Source organism: Phyllosticta citriasiana (assembly GCF_038021145.1).
Source record: "Phyllosticta citriasiana strain CBS 120426 chromosome Unknown IWZ02scaffold_20, whole genome shotgun sequence".
Taxonomy (NCBI): domain Eukaryota; kingdom Fungi; phylum Ascomycota; class Dothideomycetes; order Botryosphaeriales; family Phyllostictaceae; genus Phyllosticta; species Phyllosticta citriasiana.
The window spans coordinates 412,816-434,289 of NW_027117297.1; the positions used below are offsets into that span (position 1 = coordinate 412,816).

The window sequence follows — 21,474 nt, forward strand, 5'->3', positions numbered from 1 at the left end:
TAAGCCATTGCACGGTACTCGGGGCCCGCCTCGACCCTCACCCTCTCCACCGACGCCGAGTAATCTCGAATGGGCCAGCTGTTTTGTCTCTGTCATCCTCCCCCGGCGCCCTCCTTTTGCCTCTATCCGATATCGGTTGTCGTCAATGAGTCCTGTCTCTCGGGCGGTGGGACGGGGGCGTTGATTGTTGAGGCGCGCAAGGAGAAAGGAGTTGGAGATGATTCTTGTCGACTGGTAGTCCGTGTCCGTGTTGTTGCATCATCAATTGTCTGTCCCTACTGTGATGCGAAGATTATGGATATCAGGTCTAGAAACGCTCCCATTGGCATCCGCCGTCCGCCGTATCCGCCCCGTCGAGCACTGTCCCCCGTTGAGGGAATGACCGGGACGAACCCGTCCAACCCAAGTGGCCAGCCGACGCCGAACCCTAGCCGAACAAAAATCCTTTGTCGCCGGCTGGATTGCAGATATCAAGAACCAACCACGTGCCGCCTAATTGCGGCCATTACAGCAGCGTATCGCCCAATGCGCAGCGGACGATGCTGCAGCCCGCACGGATCGTTTCAGACGCGCCCTGCAGATCAACCAGAGTCAGTCGGATAAGGCTCGGCCATGATGCCAGCATAAAAACTGCTACGTACCTGCACTTCGAGACTGGGATTGACCTCGACGAGATCGAGCGCTATCAGGCTGCCTGTCTCGGCCACGCACTCGGCGATGAAGTCACCCTCGCGCAGCGTCAAGCCCCCTCGAACGGGAGTACCCGTGCTGGGCGCCCATTGGGGGTCGAGACTGTCAATGTCGAACGAGAGGTGGATGGGAGTGTCGCTGCCAATCCACCCGAGAGCCATGTCGACGACCTTGCCGATGCCGTACCTAAAATAAGTCAGTCGGGGAACCGATGCGCGGGGTCAGACTGATGGCCGCAGGGGCCCCAGGAGGTGGACGGACCTGTCAATGTCGTGCATCGAAAAGGCCTTGATACCATGGTCCCTCAAAATCTTCTTCTCGCCCTTGTCAATGTCTCGCAGACCAATGTACACGAGCTTCTTTGTGTTGATCCGGTGCTCGTCCTGGATCCAGCCAAAAATGTCTTCCCGGTCCTCCTTGGCCAGGCCCGTCAGAAAGGCCACAGGCATGCCATGAATGTTGCCGCTGTCCGACGTCTCGGGCGTGTTGATGTCAGCGTGAGCGTCGACCCAAATGACGGCGATCTCCCGTCCCAGCCTCTCCCGGGTGGCCTTCGCTGTGCCGGAGATGGAGCCGATGGCAATGGAATGATCACCGCCCAGAGTCAGGACGAACCGCCCCTTCGATGCGTGCTCGTAGACCTGCTGGCTGAGCTCTTTATTGACCGCACTACTCGACCGCGGCGACTTCATGTTGCGGTGATCGGCGTCTTGCTTGGGGATGACGTGAGAGTAGTTGTGCACTTGGCCATCGAAGCTAATGTTGAATTCGAGGTCGTCCTTGAGCTGGTCGAGCAGACCGGCCTCGATGAGCGCCATGGGTGCGGCATCGACGCCAGATTTCCTCTGCACAAAGCGAACCCCATGAGCATGTGGCTGGGAACGTGTCTGGATGGGGGAACCGTACCTGTCCACCAGAGAAACCGACTGCAACGACTCCCAATTCATCCCGTTGTGGCAGGAACTTTGGCTGGAGCGTCGGTGCGTGTGTCATGGTGACGAGGCTGGGGATTCGGAGAGGAGGAGACGAGGGGCGCAGAAGAGTGTTGCAAGCGGCTTTTGTAGGCTTTGGTAGGCTTTGGAGCGCGAGGAATGAGTGTCTTAAGGACAGCAGTTGCCATTGTTCGAGCGGCTGAAAAGCCGCGGGACCCTATTTATGGCCATGTTGCGGTCGGGCTGGCTAGATTGAGGCTCTCCGTATCTCCTGGGCCTTTACGTAAATTGGGAGGACTGAGTTTTTCGCGTTGGTGTTGAGTTTCCCCTAAGTACAGGTTCAGACGATGAAGTCGCCTACAACTGTACTTAGGGGAAGATGGATCTGTGCGCAGGTGTTGAGTGGAGTCCCGTGGCCGCGCATGTCAGGGCTTTGAGCCGAGCCCGACCTTGGCTGCTGCGCCTGTCAACTACAGAAAACGCCCCCTTCTGCCGCCTCCCCTCTCCTTCTGGTCCAAAGAACGCCCCTCATCGTCCGAAACGACAAATCTTTTGCTCATCGTCCATTGTGCCTGCGATTCCCCGGAGTGACCACTCGGACATGGAACTCCCCCATGCAGTTTGCTCCGATTTAGGAAAGTCTAAAGCTCAGGGCCAACATCATCACATTTTTCACATCGTCTGCACAAGCTCAATTGCTGGAGCCCTTTCTCTCTTATCAGTACAATGCATGTGCTGCCTCAAAGGGCGTACCAGACTATCTATTCCCGTCCTACGCTATACAAGCCCTACGGCCAGCTGCATTACCGTGCCAAGCCAATGTGCAACACTGCAATTCTTTTTTCTGGCAAAGCCACTAGCTGAAGAATGCACAGGATCGTCCGTTCAGTTTTCATCTCCCATCGTGCCTCTGCGTCGTTCAATTGCGACGTTGTCAAGTGAAGCGGAGCGCATTCCAGGCCAAGCTTGACATCCCTTGCTCTGAATGATGTCACTGCAGGCTACGCGCATTGTACCTTGCGGCAGAAACCATGTCGAAACACGGCTGTCGTCGGCTATCACACAGTCAGCCGTGTGCTGCGCCCTTGGATATGGCTGCACATGACTGCCAGCCACCCGGCGCTTATCCTCGCTTATTCCTGTCCATAGCCCGGAAGACCCATGAGTTCAAACACAGATGACAGACAAACGGGGCTTTCCAAAGTCATGAAGATGAATGTCCAAGCCGTGTCAGCCGAACCATATTCACGCAGAGGAGGTTTCGCGGATTAGTTCACTCGGCCAGTGGTGAAGCTTGCGGGACCATGCGGCCTATCAGAAGATGAGGAGCGTTGAACATACATAGCCTTCAGATTGATTCAACTTGCAGATGCCTCCCTAGCTACAACTCTCGCGCCAAAGCACAAAGGGAAGCCTGCAGCCCACGACTCGACGCCGAACGATAACATGTCCAACGCCTCTCCCAAGTTAGTGCTCGACTGTAGTGCCTTATTTGACGACTGAGTCTCCATGAACTTCTCTTCCTCAAGCGCAAGTACGCTGCGCTTGAGTACACTCTCTCGCCAACACTTTCGCCAACACTTTCGCCAACACTTCCACCAACACTTCCACCAACGCATTGAAATACCAAGACGATACCATCGCCGAAACTAGTCTTGGTTCCTTCAATCAAGATCTAGTCACAACAGCCAAACGTGCATTGGAATATTGCCGAACTGCTTGAAAATTGAATTCGCGGCGTTGACTCGATTTTCCCCTGGAATATCATCCTTTGGTCTTCTCACAGACAATTTTGGTCTAGAGCCATCCACCAAAAGCTCGGTGATCTCACCCGGTGTATGATTCCCTTGGCCGGCTGGAAGCTTCGATGCTCGATTGAAATCTGGAGGTCGTCTGTGCTTCCGGTCAACATGTCACGGTCCATTTGCAGAGACAAAGTCCTTGGATTTGCAGAAAAGACTATTTGTGGTTTCCCTACAGTGAAATTCAATCTTGAGTACCTCTGCTTGAGGTCATTTTCCAATTATGCGGCGGTAATAATTGGACGAAGGAGTTGAAAGGGAAGAGCTTGTATGATAAATGTGAGTAGTACATCTTCCAGTAGGAGCCAGGATGGAAACTCCCGAAACACAGCGCAACGCAAAACAAACTGCAATAACTGCCGACTATGCCGCGTCTCGACCAGCCACACAATTCTGGCAGATCGAAAGCCACCTTGTAGAATCGACGTGCATACCACAACCCCAACCTCTCGACGCAAAGCGCGGTCGTTTTCGTCCCTGATCAAATGCCTCAACCGTCGGAGTCTCGGGATCACCCTTCAGACAAGCAGGCAATATCTATGGCAAATATAAGGCACTATCGACGATCAACACCCTAACGTGCGTCAATGAACCCCCAAGAATTACCAAGGCGAGTCTCATCGACACCACTCCCCCCCAAGTACATAACAGCCGCCAGATCACCGGCGCTTGGCAGTTGCTTCTTCTCCCCAGCCAAGACGGCGATCCCACCGCCGTACACACCACACGCGCACCCTCTAGAAGCTTGGCTGCGCGATAGCTAGGCAAGAAGCGAGCGCTAGTGGTGTGGAGAGCATAAGTCCGACTCGCTAGCCTCCAGAGCGAAAACCGCCGGCGCGCGTCGTGCGATGCGCGTTGCGGCGGGTCGGCCAATCACCGCGCGAGCACGAATTTCGAGGGCGCCCGCGAAACTTCATTTGCATCTGTCGAGGCGTTTCAGGGGGGTTGTGCTGGTGCTGTTGCGCGTGCTTGGCTGCGGATTTGGTGGCGCTAGTTGCGAGGCCCTCTTTGCGGGGTGTTTACTGCTTCGCGCGCTCGAGGAAGTATATAGCGAGCTTTGGCGCCTGGTTGAAGGGGAGGAGTCGAGTAATCAGTTCGCAGCACTGCGTCTTACACTTTGTAGACATCCGAAATACTCAACCAACTCTTACTATGGATCCGTCGCACATTGACGTCTTCAATGCCCCCATTCCTTCCGACGTTCTTGGTGAGGCCAAGGCTTTCAATCCAGAAAAACGCTCCTCATGGATTCAAAGCAAAGTTCGTGTCCTAAAGCATCATCCAGATTAGATCAAGCCGACTGACAACCCACAACAGGCACGCCCGTCGTCCGTCCTGACATTTGGCGGCTTCTCTTGGGCAAACCCTGCACGTTACAGCTCATCCTTCTCGCTGCGGACGAAGATTGCGCGTTGAGAAGCTGCCGCTTCACCTCAACAACGACTTATGAGATATGAATCAGAACATGCGGCCTCGAATCGACCTCGCGGCTTCTGCGACAACGGTCCGCAGACGAAAGACAGACAGTTTTTGGTCAAGCAATACGCCACTGGCTGGCCCATGTACCCTTGCCTCGCCTCGCCTCGCCCGCTTCCCAATCATCACCACCGCTCGACTAGGCTGTCGAGATGACGAAACTGGAAATTCGCCGGAGGAATGAAGGGACAGCACGAGCATCGCGTGGCCTCGTGGACGACGCTTCAGACGCGGGAGCATAGGCAAGTGGCCGAGCGGGGGCGGTGTAAAGTTGCTTCATGTATGATCTCGTTTGTAGGATCAGCTCCAATGGAAGAACCATCATTATCCTTTTCTTGATTCCAGCCTCATATCTATCGGCGTTAAGATTTCTATGCTGGCCGTAGTTTTTAACGACTACGATGCCTGCTGGGGCAAAGGGATTCGGCCGTGGTATAGTGTGAGGCTACTGAGGCGGTGACCAAAGGGAGTGGCATAGTATCGACTGGAGATGGCAGTGTCGTCCGCCAGCCAAAGGAGGCGAGTGTCAAGACAGATCAACTATTCGCCGGAACCTCAATATATAACCAGCAAAAGCGCGACAATTCAGCACCGGAACCCCAATCGTCCGAATGTTGGCGTCGTGGGAGGAAAGGCGGCGTCATAACAACCTGCTCAGAATCCAAAGCAGCTGATCTCCGTTCGATACCTGGCGGGTGATGTCGATATTTCTTTTTTCTTTTTGCCGGCGACGTACCGACTAACTACTCGCCAAAAGGTCAGCATATAATCCCAAAAGCGCGACAGTTTAGCACCGGAACCCCGAGCGTCCGACCATTGACGTATCGGGAGGAAAGGTGGCATCGTTTAACCTGTTCAGAATCTCGGATTCGGCTGTTCAGACGCCCAATCCTGCAGCCGAGTCTTCCTCTGTTCGATACCTGGCGGGTGATGTCGATATTTCTTTTTCTTTTTTGCTGGCGTCGCTTTGTGCCCGGCTACCGTTCTTCTCTTCCAGACCTCGCCGCTTTCGTACCTGACTGGTTCTTGCAGTCACCTCGACGCTGTCATGTCAAAAAGCAGACACGACCTCCCGGAAAGGACACCACGACTGCAAGTCACCACGAACCTCATCGATTTGCTCACGCTCTGTGCTCTTGATCCGTCGTTTTGACTGACGGGTGTCCACCATGTCGCCCTGTCGACCTTTTGCACGCGCTCTAGCCTCGCCCCAGAGTCGATGCACCGGACGGGCCGCTCACCTTCCTTGCCAACTTGCTCAACACAGCCTCGCCGACGGACTTCGTCATCGGCTGACTTTCGCTGTACAGGAAACAACATCTTCGACGTACATGACGAAAGACTCTCCAGCGTGGCGCGACAGGAAGTTTGAAAAGGCGGAGTGAATCATGCTCCTTTGAACCACACGCTCATCTCAGGTGGGCGATGACAAGCCGTCTTCCAGGCACCTTGGAAAGAGGTCCTGCCTGCCCGCATACGAAGAACACGGGATGAAGGCCGAGCAAGTTGAGCGCTCCAGCTTTTGTGATCCAGTTCTTTGTCAAAGCCCCATCGGCCATTGAGGTCCGGGCCCTTTGGGTTCTTGTTGTCTTGATGCAAGATCGCATCAAAGCACGAAATCCTTTGCGATTTGCTCATGCGTCTTCCATCCGGATCATACAGCTGGCAAAAGGCTTCGTCGGCATTGTAATTGGAACCGATGGGGAGCCTTTTGCAAGTCTGCATGTCCCGATTGTCCTACTTACGCACGGTCTGCGCTTCGGGCTTTTTGATGCCGGGTGATACTTGTCGTTTTCGGGAGACGATCAAATGACCGATGGTTGCATGGACCTTGATTGTTAGTAGGAATATTCCCTTTGAAGCGCAGATGGCCATGATGGCCTAATAAGCCCAACACTGACTGATACACTTCTTCTCGAACACCTGGCCGGAGCTTTAAAGGTCGCACACATAGCCGGCCATATTCCTTCGACCTTTCGACACAAGAAGTCGGAATTGCCCAAGGAAACTTCACTGGCTTTTGGCCTAATTTGTTGTTCGCCGCCATTGGGGCTGCCTGGAGTGCGGCGTTCCAGAAAACCGACTGGTAAGAAAAAGATGAGAACGGCTTGAGTCGAGAAGATCAAGTCGAGACTTGCGACATTGGACTTAGTTGAACAATGTCTACCTGCCGTGTTGAGCGATTGCGTCGAAACAGAAGAGCAGCCAAAATCTCTGAAATGCTGACTTATGCGCTTTGCCAGACTCGATCAACCTCACCTTCTCTCAAGCTATGACAAAACAGATTTCGACAGGGGATCAAGAAGCCATATTCTACTCTGCGCCAAAGTTATTGTCGGGATATCAAAAGTTTGAGAGGACGTTAGACGTTGACGACCTCCGGACTCGGCCGAACATGACTCCGCTTTCGGCCCATCCGGAAGCTTGGTAGGTTCACCACCTCACCTCAACTCTCTGCCTTCCAACGCCGTCTGACAACGCCAAACCAACGCCCTCCATCAGACAGCAATTCTTTTTGCTCTCGATCGGCTCCGCAAGTTGAAATGCATCCAGACTGTTTCACTCGGCGAACATCGCAGCCTAGCCGGCGCCATTGAGACCCACTTGGCCATCTGGACGATTGCTGAGCCATTCCTGAAGCATGGTGTCAATCAACACATTGACCTTAACAGGATCGAGCAGATTGGCGAGTGGAGCCTTTTCGCGCCGCGTCACGTCCAATGGTAACCCTGAAACTCCCTTTGTTCCTCAGCAAAGACGTGCAGGCTTTCGGTCCTTTGCCTGGACAAAAGAGCTTCCGGTTCCCAGGTCCCAGAGCATCACAAGACTTGTCCCTTGACACCCTGCGCCCTTTGACAGCCATGTCCCAGGGAGTCGGGAGGTTGGCTGAGGTCAGTCCACCGTCTCCCCAGATGGTCCCAGACGGCCCTTTGCCAAGAAAGCGGAGAACCCCACATCCACGGTTGCCCTTGGCTCCACAACCACGCTCTCTCCGCACGACCGCACACATGCACGTCAGATTTATGCACCCGTCGTTCAGTGGCCTGTTGCGTTCTAGTCCGAAACTTTAAACAGCCTCCGCGTGGAGCCGTCTCCAACAGTCCTCCTGTCCAACCCTCCTTCACTGCCGCCCTTCAAGGGAGTGCTGCTTCAGTGTCAGTTGACGCTTTCCAGACGCTCGAATGCGGAAGCCGGTCCGCCCTGACTTCCACCGTCGAGCTGACGAAATCTAGCCTCAAGATGAAAAGGCCCCGGCCAGTCGGATAGTGTGGCCATCGGAATCGACAAGCCGCCATGCTGCGGTGCAACGCCTCGTCTGGAATTCGCTACCGTTTGGAAGACGGCCATGCGGGCGCTGATAAGACACTTGCCAGGGGCGTATCAGAAAGGAAAGATTCACACCAGCGGTCAGAGTCCCCAAAGGCGCACAGCTGCAGCCTCTGCAAGAAGGACGCCTGTATGCCTTCTCTGAGCCAGTCATCAGCCAGCGTCGGATCACGAAGGTGCTGGCCGAGCAGCCGCAGTCGGGATTCACACAGCACGCCGTCCTTCTCTGATATTTTTCGTCTGCGGCGCCTTGGGCATGCAAGACCATGACCAACCAGCTGTGCCGAAACTTTCTCCAGTCACGTCGTTGCTCCAGCATCTTGTCCTCTCAGGACTGCAACCAGGCGCGTCACGCTGTGCTCCCTATATGCTCACACACTGGTCCTATTTCCACAACTACAACCCTACGAATCCCCGCCTCCAAACACATCACGCATCGTGCACTCAACCTCAGCTCCCGTCCCTACTCTCGCCACACTCGGTGGACAGACGGACAGAAGCCACCAAGCTAACGCCGCCGGGCAGCCGCCGTCCGTCTGGCTTGCTCCTCGGTTCGGCTGTCTACCTGGACTAGGTACAGTAGCCTAGCTCTTCTCCGCATAGCCTTCTAGACCCCTACCTACATGTCCTGACGGCGCGCGGCGAGCCTTGGAGGGGAGCAGGGCCCTAGTACACGGGTCGCCTGCCTTCCTTCCCCGCCATGGCGCCGCGCCGCGCAGAGACCCCTTGGACACAATCCCCGGTCGTAAACGGACAAGGCACCCCTCCGCTGCCCGCACCGCTCCGCGTCGCGCAAGGTTGTGCAGACGTCAAGGTGCAGTGTTGACTCGCTGGCAGCATGAGGCATTGAGTCGTTGATATTGGAGAAATCTTTATGCAATCTGTCGTGATTGGGCTGATGTGCTTGAATTCCGCAGCCGCTGTCTTTGACGCTTGGTGATTCCCGCCGCCGCGAACGCTCTGAGGCATTGATGGAGACATTTTGGTAGCGTAAGTTTTTAGGTTCAAGGACTACATAGATTGGATCGTAGTCCCCTTGCTCCCGGCAGCTCTTTTTCGTCTGCTCTACTGCTGGGCTACTTATGACCCTACGCGCCCTTCTAAGGACTAGGACCCTGTCTTGTCCTATGCTGTCCCGCTCGCGCGCTGCATCCATCCAGTAAGTAGCTCGTTTGGCGCGGCCAGGAGGACACCACCAACAGCATCATGTCGCATACGCCCCCTTGACCAACCCAACGCCCTACCCGCTTGTGGTGTGTAGGTGGTGGTGGTGGGTGCGGCCCATCTCATCGCGCGCAGCCCTCCACAACGAACCTGATCTCTGCTTGCTATCTCCTCTGCCACCACCACCACCACCACCATCCTCATCTCTCGATAAGGCGCGTCTGCAGACCATTGGATTTCTCTGCGGCTACCGAGCGAGGGCGCGGCTTGTGTTGGATGGATGGAATGTTGGTGTTTGGTTTCTACCTTTTGGCGATGGAGTTGCAATACTCGTGTGCAGCTTCTATGTAATCAGTCGTCCAATATTTACATGCATACACAATTAAATTGTCTTCATCACCTTCCTTATTCACGTCGTCATCGGTCGTCGTCGGCATTTCAACCAGCCCTTCCCTACATAGGTTCCTTCCGTCGCCCGTTTCCCACAATTCACATCAGTTCCCCTCCTCCCCTCCTCATCTCTACTATGTGCACTCTGCGTGCACGCTGAAAAGTCAACCCTGCGTTTCGCCTACCTGCACTCTGCACCCTGCACCCTCGTCATCCACACCCTCGTCTACGCGGCGAAGCGAAACGAGACAAGGCCGAGCGGGGATAATGCATGTAAAGCGCCGCCGCCGCATGCAGGGAGATCCTATCCTTTCCTTTCCTTTCCTTTCCTTCCCTCTCCTCTTCTCTTCTCTGCGGTACAATACAGTACAGTAGTACGCTTCGCTACGCTACCGTACCTGACCTGACCTGACCTGGCCTGCGCGGCTTGCTCGCTCGGTCGGTCGGTCGGTCGCGCGGTCGTTGGTTTGCGAAGGCCCTTAGACGTCGCTTTGCCGATGCGATCAAGTGCGATGCGCTGCCATGTTTGTGGTGACGGACACGCTCGCTCGCTTTTTTTTTTTTTTTTTTTTTTTTTTTGGGCCTCGTGTGGTGGGTAAGGAATCGATGGGACGGACGGCACTGGCTGGCGTTGTTTGGTAGTTTTGGCGCTGGTTTAGGTTTTTTTTTTTTTTTTTTTTTTTTTTTTTAATATGTGTGTATGCAGGGAAAGGGGCTTGCGCAGGTAGTAGGTAGGCAGGTAGATAAATGCGTGGGTAGGGGGATGAAGAAGGTACAGGGGGAGGTAGGGTTCATGTCTCTGCGACTAACTACATACTGCAGAGAGTGAGCATAGTCGGTTGGTTCACTTGATGCCCTTTGCTTCTGTTGCTGATTCTGATGGGACAATTGGACAGGGACGGGTAGGACAAGGACAGCGTAGTGTAGTTATGGGTTGAATAAAGGCGCAGTGTCAAATGGTAGAGATGGCTATCAAGTTAATTTGTTCAAGGATGATGATGATGATGTTGGAAGCGCCAACCAACTCCCAGCCTGCCTGCCTTCCTTGCTCCGTCCGACAACTACTGCTGCTGCTGTCTATCATACATGAAGATATGAAAAAGGAGACATGAGTAACAAGTAGAGACAAGAAAAGTAAACGAAAAGAGGACACACGCAAGATGACGAGGTCCCGTATCCACAAGGCCAGCTTATACATACAAGTAAAAAGTAGACAGACAAAGCATCAGCATCAGCAGCTGGTACTTGGCTCAGCTGCCGCTTACAAGTGGTAGTAGTGATGCTTTTGTGATGATGTGATGGTGTTGATTTTTCTCTCATTCGACTCGGTCACGTCGTCCCGATGGGACGATTGTTCAAGGGGTGTATTGGTGGGTAGTGGGGTATCCGGTTTTGCAAATGTCAAAAGGGAAGAAACAAAAGGCAGAAAAGAGGTTTGGAGAAGGGGAGGAAAAAAGTGGTGTGAGAAACGAAATCCCAGTAACGCCTCCCGAACCAATCCAACCAACCAGCCATCCGTCCGCCATCCGTGTCCGGGTGTTTTCGCGTCATTCCATCCGTCCATCCGTCCGTCCGTCCAATCCTAGTCCGCGATTTGATCCAGCACGGTCGAAATGAAGAGAAAGGAGGCTAAGCAATGTACCAGAAGGAGAAGAGAAGAAGCGGGACCGGAGGAGCGAGCTAGCTGCTTCCTTGGCCCGTCTCATAACCGTATATGAGTAAAGTGTGACGAAGAGCACGCCGGCCCAGGTATCCGGACCAGCCGCGAGCAAGAAGGGGAATAAAAGGGCGAAGAAAACTTTTGGGAAGCTGAACTCCAGCTTTTGGGTGGGGTGGTCGTTGTCGAATGCTTCCAGTGCGTGCGCGGTAAGTGTGGCGTCAGGCGAACGAAGGCTCCAAGCGCGGGTGCGGTTGAACGGTCGTAGCCTCCCAGCGCGGATGCGATTCAATGGTCGAAGCCTCCCAGCGCAGGCGCGAACCGACGTTCGAAGCCTCCCTCCACGGACGCGCTCTGACACCTGGAGCCTCCCTGGCATTACGCGTACTGACTAGCGGCGCCAACATCGCCAAAGTGCTCAGCAATGCTGTCAAGCACCTCGCGGTCGACGCTGCTGCGGCGGCGGCGCTGGCGGCGCATCTCCAGCTCCGTATCCATCAGGCGGCTCTGGACAAAGGCGCGGAAGCGCTCGTCACGGCGCACATTGTCCGTGTTAAGCAGCTCCGTCAGGACGGCCTTGACCTGCTTGTTGACATCGTAGAGGGCAGAGTCGGCGGGCAGCGGGGCGCCATTGCGCACCTGTGAGGGCGAGTGCGGTGCGCCCGTCTTGCTGGCGGCATGGTGGCTGTGGTGCGGCAGGTCCGGGACGGGGGAGGAGCAAGCGCCAGGCGTGTTGTGTGCGGCCGTGTTGAAAGGCGTGGTGGGCGTTTGGGTGGGTGAGTGGCTCAAGGGCGAGTGAGTGCCAGAGAGGGAGATGGAAATGTCAGAAGAGAAGGAGGAGCGCGGCGAGTAGTTTGCCGTGGCGTAGGCGTCGGTGGGTGGGATTTGCACCGTCAGACGCTGGCGCAGACTCTCTTGCTGCGACGAGAGGTAGAGGTAGCGGGCGTAGGGGTCGGACTGTGGAGAGTTAGACGAGTCGCGGGCGAGGAGAGGGTGGGATGCGAAGGTACGTACAATGTCCGAGGCGGAGGGGGTGCGGGCGGACATGGTGGAGAATGGGGAGGCGAATGGGTGGGAGGGGCGAGTTAATAGCAAGCTCATCGAAGGACGAAGTGGCTGCGGTGGTGTGGAGTGGTGTTTGGGGTTGGTAGGCGGAGGAGGAGGTGGTGGAGGTGGTGGTGGTGGTGAGTGGGAGGAGAGGAGGAGAGAGATATAGTGGTCGAGCCGGGGGGGGGGGGGGGGGGGGGCAGTGGATTGGGAGGTAGAGCCGGGGCAAAAATTGCTGTCGGGTGCTGGGATGAGGGATGTCGCGGTCGGGTTGGGGACAGAGTCAGTCAGGATGCAGCAGGGAGAAGGCGGGAGCGGCGTTATTTACATGTCCACGCCATGGACATGGACATGGGCACACATGCTCTGGGGCCCCGAATTTATTACTCCATGTTGAGTACCTTAGCCGACATGTACACTGAATTGAGGCCGTGACGTGCCTCTAGAATTAGTGCATCACACCTCATTAGATATGTACTCTCTCCCGTGGTCAGCGTGCCGTTCCGCCGTGCTCCTAACCCGCCATGAAGCCACGCAACCACTCTCTGACGACGCCTGGCTTTCTTCTCTCCACCATCTTTCTCCTTGGTTGGCTGCTGTGCCGATCTCCCTCCTGTCTCTGGCCTGGCCCAGTGTCCTGTGCGCTGCTTCTGCGGGCCCAATAATAATTAATCGGCAGCCCTCGCCAACCACCTAACCACCTCGCCAGTTTCAGGCCTGAGAGCACCGAAACTGTCGCAGCCACTGCTACTCTCACGTTTCCAATGTTTCCTTTCTCGTCGCCCCCCGGCCGTCCTCATTGTCCGCCTGACTGCTCGCAAGGTTCCTACGTTGTGGACTTGTTTGTTTCCCCTCGCTGCCCCCTCGACGCCCCCGAAAACGGCCGCGCAGGCTGATCATGGCTGCTTTCAGCGACTCCTGCACCTTGGCCAACGTGCCGGTACCTGTCAATCGATCATGTTTTCCATGTTTTCTGCCAGACGCGACAATCCCCATCCTCCGCCATGCGCCACTTTGTCCCCATGCGCTTGAACCCTCTGCCGCCTCCTGCTCCTTCACCATACCCTGTCAGATTCGACTGGAGCAAACCCAGAATCTTGCCCAACGTCATTTCTGTGTCTTTGGCTGTCGACGAGACGACGGCTGCCGTCGCCATGACGTATGCGGAATGCCGGCGCGCGAAACCAGGAAGCGACGGGAGTGCCAACCACCTCACCACCACGAATCCCTCGGATTCTGAACGCGCCATTACCGCATCCGCCGCGGACCTCTCTGCTTTGGGCAAGTGAGCGACCATTCGCGAAAAGCGTCCTCAGCAGCCTGCCGGCTCGCTTCCTGGAAGATGGAAAGGAAGTGCTGTGCTGTCGATCGACGACCATGATCTCATGTGGCGGGTGCCGCATGAAAAACTCTACAACATCAGAATTGCGATCGAGCGATCCCATTTCGTCTTCTTTGTGCCACTTTCCGCCAAGCCATGCTACAGATTCGACCATCAACATGCCGTCGGCCGAGAAAACAAACATCTTTTCTCCAGCTGCCAGGCCGTGGAAGAAGCCGACGGCGCCACTGCCTGCCAAAGCTGGGGCGCAGCTGTGCTGTTGTGCCACCCAGTCGCCCTCGAGCCGTTGCCGTGAGCATAAAGGTGACAATCTATGGCCGACTGCCACGTCGACTTCTGACACATGGGCATGGCCATAATCAGTCATGCGGTAGCCTCTTTCTTCTCCTCTTCCAAGATTTCTTCCACGGCATCGACGAGACCGCGGCTTCGGCTCGACTCGTGGCTCTGACCGTCATCCCACGTTGCGCTGACGGTCACCAGAGGCTCCAGCAGCTACACCAACGACGCCGTACCCCAGCCTCGGCGCCCCAACCGGATGCCTCTCCACACTCGCTCAATCCCAGTTCCGTGTTTTCAGCTTCGCACTGCTGAGTCGCACTGTGCGCAGCGTGCAGCTATTTTTTCCCTACGGCTCCAATGTCTACCAGCCGTCGGAATCTTGTTCGAGCCACTGCGGCTGACAGGGTTTCTCTGCGCCCGTCCAAGACAGATGACCACGCTGCGGATTGCGTCTCCCGAGGTTCGTTGGTCTCGGTGTCCGAGTTGTGAAAGATTCCTGGTGTAGAGCGTCACGAAACCGCGGTTGAATGGCCCTTCGAACGTCTATCCAAGCTGGCATAGACATCAGTCCACCCTTGCCTGACCCTCCGTGACGTCGCCATCTCCTTCACCCCCCTCCCCTTCGTCTCCAGCCAACCTCTCCCTCCAGAACCCCTTGCCATAACTCACCAAAATCTCTTCGCCCTTCCTAATCCCACGGGCCCTTGGACCTTTGACATTCTTGCCCTTGCCCAACACCCAGACCCCCATGCGCCTCTCGACCCTCTTGCCGTCGACCTCAACCCACACGTCGCCAAACTCAGCATTCGGCGCCGCGACGCCAGGGACGCCGCGGTAGTCATTGACAAAGCGAGCCTCGTTGCCGCCGCGCGCCGCATCGACGCCGACACCCAGCTCGCGGTCCAGGCTGAGGTCGTAGTCGGAGGCGGCGTCGGCGTCGTCGCGCGTGTGCAGCGTGCCGCTGTACGTCAGGATCAGCGTGGCGGGCGGCAGCGCGGCGCGCGCGAAGAGCCCCGCTTGGCCGCACGCCGGGTGCCCTGTCGTCGTGATGGGCGTGATGAGCACGTTGGGATTGGGCGAGGGCGGCAGCGCGTGGAAGACGGGCGCGGGACAAGCTGGTGGCGTGTGGAGTGTCTGTAGCAGGGCGCGCGGGAAGGCCGGCGATGGGAGAGGGTGCGCGTGGTAGGGCAGCGAAGGCGGCCAGTTTTTGGGCTGCTTGCTGGTGCTGCTGGTCGATGCCTTGGTTGTGCTGCTGGCTTTTCCTCTGGCTGGCTTGTGATTTGCATTGTTGCGCGGCTTCGTGTTGGAAGCGCCGCCCATGGCTTCCGGTCCAATGGCGATGGTCCGTGGTCGCGAGATCTGAGGAGGTCTCAATCGTCCTTGCTGTACTGTTGCTTTCTCGAGGGGGAGAGAACAAGTGGACGCGGATTATGCTCTTTTTCCTCTTTTCCTCCAGCCAGCCCGTGTTCTCTGCTCACCACCAGAGAAGCCGGTCAAGCAGGCCGCAACAACCAACGGGGCAATCCCAGCCAGTATACCTACCTACAGTCTTCTGGTGGACTCATGTCTCGCGGCAGGTCAATGAGCAGCAACCAATCACACCAAGCACAGATTTCCGTCAATGAATGAATGAATGTCGTCCATCGGCGCCGGCGGCAGAACAAGGACAAGGTGCTGACCGCCTTTCCATCTAGCGCACATCGTTTGGCGAGACACCACGGTTCCAAAAAAATCCGAATCTATTGATTGATGAACGCACCCACACGCATCCCGGACCCATCTCATCTCCGAGCGCTGTCCGCGCGCCCACGGCAATTCGCAGCTTTTCCAAAACGCGTTTGTGTGACCGGCTCTTGACTTGACGGATGCGAATCGATCGGGCTGTTTGTTGGGGATGCGTATGTCATCGGCGGTCTCTACACGCACTGCTCGGCTACCTTTCGTCGCGCTCCTTCAACACACTGCGTGCTGAGACGAGCGCTGAAGGCATGCAGGCCATGGCAAAGACTCGCGGCCTGTTGATGTGGTTTCTAAAAATCCACAATGTGCCAACGGAGTACCCATTTTCCCCCCTTTATACCCGCTCGTCCAGCTTCATCGAAACAAAGCTGCGTCTTCGAAGCGAGACGACTCAGCGATAGCGAGGTGAGATGGAGTTTGCTTGAGCTCATCCTCGACATTCCCATTTATCCCCCTGCCTTGCGGCTTCAGCCCTGCATACCGTTCCGCCGTTGCGAGCGGGAGACTCCCGCAGCGTTATCCTGGCTTCCTGGGGGGCCGTCCCGAGAACCGACGTCTCTCGAACATCAGTGATGCCTGCTGGCCATGCTGGCTAGAACCTCCAACCACCCGCAGCGTCGACCAGCGCTAAGAAGGCATGCCGCAACCGTGCTTAAATGACCCGCGCCGCTGGTTTTCGGTTGTGTCTGTTCTTGGATCATCGTCCTGGCTCTGCTGTTTCATGCGCCGGCCCGCCCCCTTGTACTGGAGGTAGGTGCTGCGCGAAGCGAGAGGGGAGTCGAGACGGGCCAAGAACCGTTTCCTTTTCCTTTAACCCCTTCATGCTTCCACGTCGCTGTTGCTTTCTTTCTTAAAACCCACGTTGAGGTCTTTGGAAGAGCGTGGTACTTCTGGCATACAGTCAATTTTACCATCATGGTGGTCTTGGCTGTCAAACCTCTCTCCATCTACAACAAAACAGGGCCTGCGCTTGAGAGGGAGATAGCCAGGGTCCCGCACGGTCTTTTTGCGTCAGGAGAACATGAACCACAAAGTCGACTTGGCAGAGGAAGAGCTGGGAGCGCGCACGGGAGCAGTCGTAGCATTCCGTGGTCAAGTCAGGCTTGACCAATCATTTCGCCTTTTTGCTCTACATTGCTCGAGGACTAGCCGTCCCCACGTCCCCCGTTCACGTCTGGGCAAAGCCCGCCGTGGATCCCCTTCTACTTACCGGTGCTCGGGAGATGGACATAGCATTTCGCCTGCAGATTCGGCCGCGCTGGTCTGGCCCTGACTGCGCCTGATCATAGCCAGGGGTGCGCTTTAAGGTGGGGTATGGCCTAGGTAGGTGGTTTGGATGCGCTTTGCGTTTTCTTCTTCCATTCTTTCTCCTGCTCTGTCACCACCACTACCGATTTTCATAGTCGTACTTTCTTTCTCGCTTCAAACAGACTCGTTATTTGGTGTCCTTGCTACCATCCATTCGCTTCAAAGAAGAAAAGACTCCCCGGCGTCCTCCTCATTACGACTGTTTCTGGTTTCTATTCTTCACGACAGCTGCTCAGTCACGTCAATCTCCGCATCATCCATTCACTCCGCCGTATCTTGTAATTGAAAATCCAACACCATGCGCTTCTCCACCTTCGTATCCACCGCTATGTTTGCCACTGGAGCTCAAGCGGCTTCGTCGTCATCGTTGTCACCGTCACCATCCGCCTCGCCCTCGCCCTACACGCCGTACATCAACTTCAACACAGTCGCCTACATCACCGAGACCGTGTCGGCCTACACGACCTACATCTCGGCCGCCACGCAGCTCGCGCTTAAGGACACGAGGTACACCATTTCCGAAGTACGTGCACATACGAGTCGAGTCCCCTGGCTTATCAACAAACCCTTCCGTGTATACCTACCTATCTAACACGCTTGCCCACCACCGCAGCCTACAACACTGACCCTCTCCTCCGGCGGCCCCTTCACCCTCGTCCGCCCGCTCATCGCGCAGACCATCGTCGCCGGCTGCGCCACTTGCTACGCGACGGCCCTCTTCTCTACCATCTCACCCACTACTAGTGACGCGCTCGCCTTCCCCACGCCCCTCCCCTCCATCGACGCCAACGGCACGACCGTCGGAAGCCCGAGTCTGAAGACAACCGCGACTGCGTTCCACACGGCCGCGTCGTCCAACAAATCCAAGCCGCACTCGCACTCGCATTCGAACGAGCAAAAGTCGGCTTCCACGCATCGCACCTCGGCGCCTGCCGGCGCTACGATGACGCTGGCGTCGGAAACGGCTGCAGGCGTTGTGACAGCAGACACGATGCGAGCGCCGACTGCTAGCGCGACGGCCGGTGAGGCGGATGTGTCGGGGACGGCGACAGCGGCAGCGACGCCTTTGTATACGGGTGCGGCGGCAAGCTTTGGGATGGAGACGGGGATGTTAGTAGTCGCGGCCTTGGGGGCTTTTGCAATGGTTTGAGGGGGGTTGAGGGGAAGGGAGAGCTGAGAGTTGTTGTTTTTGGCCAGCCAAGTCAATCGAGAAGAGAGACTCGGATCGAAGGAGGAGAATGCATTTTTTGCTGCCAACCTCGCAGTGGGTCGCTTTGGGCATCTCCCAGACTCTCAGAAGAACCGAACCGACGACTTGGTGACTTCCGACACCGAGCTTCCTGTCCCTGACTCTTTCCTCGGGGTTTGCTTACTTCCCGCTATCCACGTTGATTCTAGCATCTGCCCCGCCAAGTACATGTGGTCTGTGGTGTGGCAGGAGCTCTTGCCCTAAGCAAGCGCTGAGCTACACACGGAGGGCATCAATGGGCAGAAATACGTTCAGACTCAGCAACCCACCATTCAGCTATCCATCGTTCCAGCAGTGCTTCTGAACTTTCCCCCGCCATTCATTTTGCATCAACCTCGGAAAATCGTGTCACAAGAAACAGCCGCCAACGCTGGATCTGGCGTCGATTCCAAGCCCCGTGACCGCCCGTGTCGATTCGGAGCAGCTCGATTCGGCGAATAGCCAACACGACGATGCGGACGCAAAGATGTTCGCGCTGGCTGAATTTGCAAAAGAAGGAAGGATTTTCAGATCAGAGACAGAGGCACCGATGTCGTCATCACCACGTTGGCAAACAAGAGTTTCTTCGTCTACAGTATCGTGCTGTGTGCGAGGTCTTGCATCTTCGGCAGACAGTGGGATCCAACAACGGCTGGCGGGGTGCGTCCAAGTTTCTGTTCTGCCGCCAAAGGTACTACGCCTTAGGCTGGAGCAGACCTAACTACCTGTCTTTGGCTATGTAGAAAGCGTGCGAGCAAGGGAAACGGATCGTTCGTTTTGACAAAGCAGATTCACATGCCGTGTCGCTCATTCTTGCCTACCGCTACGAACATCACACGCGGGGATCGCTGGAACAAGTCTCCAAGCGACGCTTTGCCGATGTGTCGTTGGAAGAAAAGATTCGCGGCTTATCTCTCGCGTTTGCGCTTGCAGACCGATCCTACCTTTTCCTCGACATCAAATCCCGCTTGCTTACCCTCTTCAAGCAGCTGATGCTGTCGCTGTCGCTGTTTAAAGATGCGACGCAACCCAACGTCGTTTACACGCCCCCGCGCAATCCCGAGTACGACACACACGCCGCCAGACTAGGAGGGGTCATTGCCCACGTCATGCAGATTCCCGTGTCAGACAATCGGCTGCGTCATTCGGCTCTGTACAGACTTTCCTGACCTAGTCACTGCCTCTTGCGCCGGCAAAGCTTCGTGCGAGAGGTTGACGGTGTCGGAGGGTTCTGGAAAGATTTGGCATTGTGGACTCTCGCCAAGCCTGGAAAGCAACCGTACACATGTCCTTCTTGTCGATCGGGCTTTGTGGGGGATTTGACAGGGTTCCTGGTGCCAGACACACCTCTTGTATGTTACGATTGCGGTGCGAGGCACATGGTGGAGGAGTGGGCCCGGGCGTGGGATGGAGAGAGCGGCGATGAGAGCAGAGAAGAGAGCAGAACCCCTCAGAACAAGAAGTATGAAGAGCGACCTGTCTGTAAAGGCTGAAAGACATTGCATTTGTTGGATGGTCTGTACTGCTTCGGCTCCAATGACATTTCCACGTCAATACGGTGTTGCAGGCTCTGGCTCGACTCGACGGTTTTGGGACTCTTGTTGTTCGTTTTCCGAGCCCGCGGGCATTGCGACTTTGGGCTGCATAATTCTGCACTCAAACAAGAATGTTAGCTTGGGACTTCCAGAGCCACATGTGCAACGTGGTCATCGAGAGACTTGCCGGAAGACGCGTCCAATCAAGGACTTCACCTTCACCAATCGCCCATGTAGTCACGGCACCCGCGGCGCACTGGGCTTCTCTTCATCGGCAGCGCAATTTTCAGTGCGTTTGGGCGATTCAGTGCGTTTGGGCGAACGAGCTTTCTTCTTTCTGACAGGAATCCGACTGGGGGGTTCGTCCTCAGCTTCCGTGTCCGGCTGCAAGGCGGCGTCAATATGCGGATTGCGTTTGTTCCATTCGTTGACGGACGGAGCTTTGCCGCAAATGAAGCAAAGTGCAGGCAAACAGATCTTGAGCCTCAAGTCGTCTGCCTGGCGATATCCGCACGAGGGACAATGGCGTATCCGGAAGCCGTACTCGACGTTGATGTCGGCCATGGTCTCGGCAAAGCCGTCGATTCGATCGACTTCGGCTTTGAAGTTGGGACTCTGCCGGAACAGATCGATTCTGTGGGAAAGCTGGCAGAGGAAGTATCGCCGCAGGGGACAATCGGAGAAAGGATCGTTGTCGTGAGTCGTCTCGAGCACATCGCGAGCGATTCTCGCAAAGCCTGCCGGCGTTATCGGCTTTCCGAACCCGGTATACTTGTAGTTGAAAGCTTCAAAGGACAGGTCTACGAATTTGTAGAAGGCCTTGCGCTTGAGTCTGTCGATTTGGTATTTGTCTCCCATGGCGTGTAAGAGGACGTAGAATCGCAGCTCTGCTTCTTCCCCATTGCCCCCGAGTTTCCCGACTACGGGACCCTCCAGGAAATTACTGTACTTTCCCATGTAACAAAACTCGAGCATAGCCTTGACCATTACTGGATGGTCTTCGTTGAGGTCGATGACTCTCGTTCTAGCCTCCTGCACTTGATGGTCAGCTTGGTTCAATGCGCTATGGGAGTGTCATACAATCCATGGGGACTTTGGGTCGCAGGCCTTGAAGAAAAATCCCGACCTCGAGGCCAGTACAATCCTGTGGACATAGAATTTTTTTCCTTGGCAGCGAACAACGAGATCCGCGTACGTTCTGTCCTTGAAATGGCTCCACGGGAAGTCAGCTAGTTCCAGGACTACAGGAGTAGTGCTTTCGCTGAAGTCGGTCATTCTAGGCACGAGGAGATTCAAGATTTCGACCTCGAAAACTTGGGTTGGGTCTCTTCGCAGTTTTTGATGAGGCTTTCTACTCGTATGTGAAAAGGGAGAGAAGAGGAGCTTTAGGGGGAAAAAAGCCCGATCGAGAGGAGATGGACGACTTGTTTTGAGTACAGCATCGGCGGCAACCGCACAAGAGACCGCTTGCTCGAAGTGGACATAGCCACCGGGTAGACCCGGCTCTACCATGGTCGGCGGCGATTTGGGTTCCTAGGTACGAGAACTTGTAAC

General features: G+C 55.9%; 6 protein-coding genes across 6 annotated transcripts; 1 reads left to right on the forward strand and 5 right to left on the reverse strand.

Annotated features, from left to right (window-relative positions):
* Window positions 1-256: 256 nt before the first annotated feature.
* Window positions 257-2,035, reverse strand: IWZ02DRAFT_148595 (uncharacterized protein). The gene is made up of 4 exons (XM_066761886.1): window positions 1,597-2,035; window positions 952-1,535; window positions 642-876; window positions 257-574 (listed from the first exon to the last, which is right to left on the reverse strand). The coding sequence occupies exons 1-4, from the start codon at window positions 1,681-1,683 to the stop codon at window positions 506-508; spliced, it is 975 nt and encodes a 324-aa protein (XP_066618037.1). The 5' UTR covers window positions 1,684-2,035; the 3' UTR covers window positions 257-505.
* A 9,781-nt stretch (window positions 2,036-11,816) lies between these two features.
* Window positions 11,817-12,485, reverse strand: IWZ02DRAFT_386551 (uncharacterized protein; the record flags this gene model as incomplete). The annotated part of the gene is made up of 1 exon (XM_066765477.1): window positions 11,817-12,485. One exon carries the CDS (start codon window positions 12,483-12,485, stop codon window positions 11,817-11,819), a length of 669 nt encoding a protein of 222 aa, XP_066618038.1.
* Window positions 12,486-13,230: 745 nt separating this feature from the next.
* IWZ02DRAFT_148769 (uncharacterized protein) lies at window positions 13,231-14,433 on the reverse strand. Its single transcript, XM_066761888.1, has one exon. It carries the CDS (start codon window positions 14,192-14,194, stop codon window positions 13,541-13,543), a length of 654 nt encoding a protein of 217 aa, XP_066618039.1. The 5' UTR covers window positions 14,195-14,433; the 3' UTR covers window positions 13,231-13,540.
* A 1-nt stretch (window position 14,434) lies between these two features.
* IWZ02DRAFT_148749 (uncharacterized protein) lies at window positions 14,435-15,702 on the reverse strand. The gene has a single exon (XM_066761887.1). The coding sequence runs from the start codon at window positions 15,427-15,429 to the stop codon at window positions 14,674-14,676; it is 756 nt and encodes a 251-aa protein (XP_066618040.1). The 5' UTR covers window positions 15,430-15,702; the 3' UTR covers window positions 14,435-14,673.
* Window positions 15,703-17,455: 1,753 nt separating this feature from the next.
* Window positions 17,456-19,987, forward strand: IWZ02DRAFT_512713 (uncharacterized protein; the record flags this gene model as incomplete). Its single annotated transcript, XM_066770564.1, has 3 exons — window positions 17,456-17,680; window positions 17,771-18,179; window positions 19,175-19,987. The coding sequence occupies 3 exons, from the start codon at window positions 17,456-17,458 to the stop codon at window positions 19,552-19,554; spliced, it is 1,014 nt and encodes a 337-aa protein (XP_066618041.1). The 3' UTR covers window positions 19,555-19,987.
* A 170-nt stretch (window positions 19,988-20,157) lies between these two features.
* On the reverse strand, window positions 20,158-21,195 carry IWZ02DRAFT_494949 (uncharacterized protein; the record flags this gene model as incomplete). The annotated part of the gene is made up of 2 exons (XM_066770088.1): window positions 20,158-20,952; window positions 21,001-21,195. The coding sequence occupies 2 exons, from the start codon at window positions 21,193-21,195 to the stop codon at window positions 20,158-20,160; spliced, it is 990 nt and encodes a 329-aa protein (XP_066618042.1).
* Window positions 21,196-21,474: the final 279 nt, after the last annotated feature.

Excerpts from the sequence above, each read along its gene's own strand:
- IWZ02DRAFT_148595 (XM_066761886.1), bottom strand. The coding sequence starts at position 1,683 with ATGACACACGCACCGACGCTCCAGCCAAAGTTCCTGCCACAACGGGAT. Across the intron at positions 1,536-1,596 it reads TCGGTTTCTCTGGTGGACAG|AGGAAATCTGGCGTCGATGC; the intron begins GTACGGTTCCCC and ends CGCTTTGTGCAG. Across the intron at positions 575-641 it reads ATCCCAGTCTCGAAGTGCAG|GGCGCGTCTGAAACGATCCG; the intron begins GTACGTAGCAGT and ends GTTGATCTGCAG.
- IWZ02DRAFT_148769 (XM_066761888.1), bottom strand. The coding sequence starts at position 14,194 with ATGACTGATTATGGCCATGCCCATGTGTCAGAAGTCGACGTGGCAGTC.
- IWZ02DRAFT_148749 (XM_066761887.1), bottom strand. The coding sequence starts at position 15,429 with ATGGGCGGCGCTTCCAACACGAAGCCGCGCAACAATGCAAATCACAAG.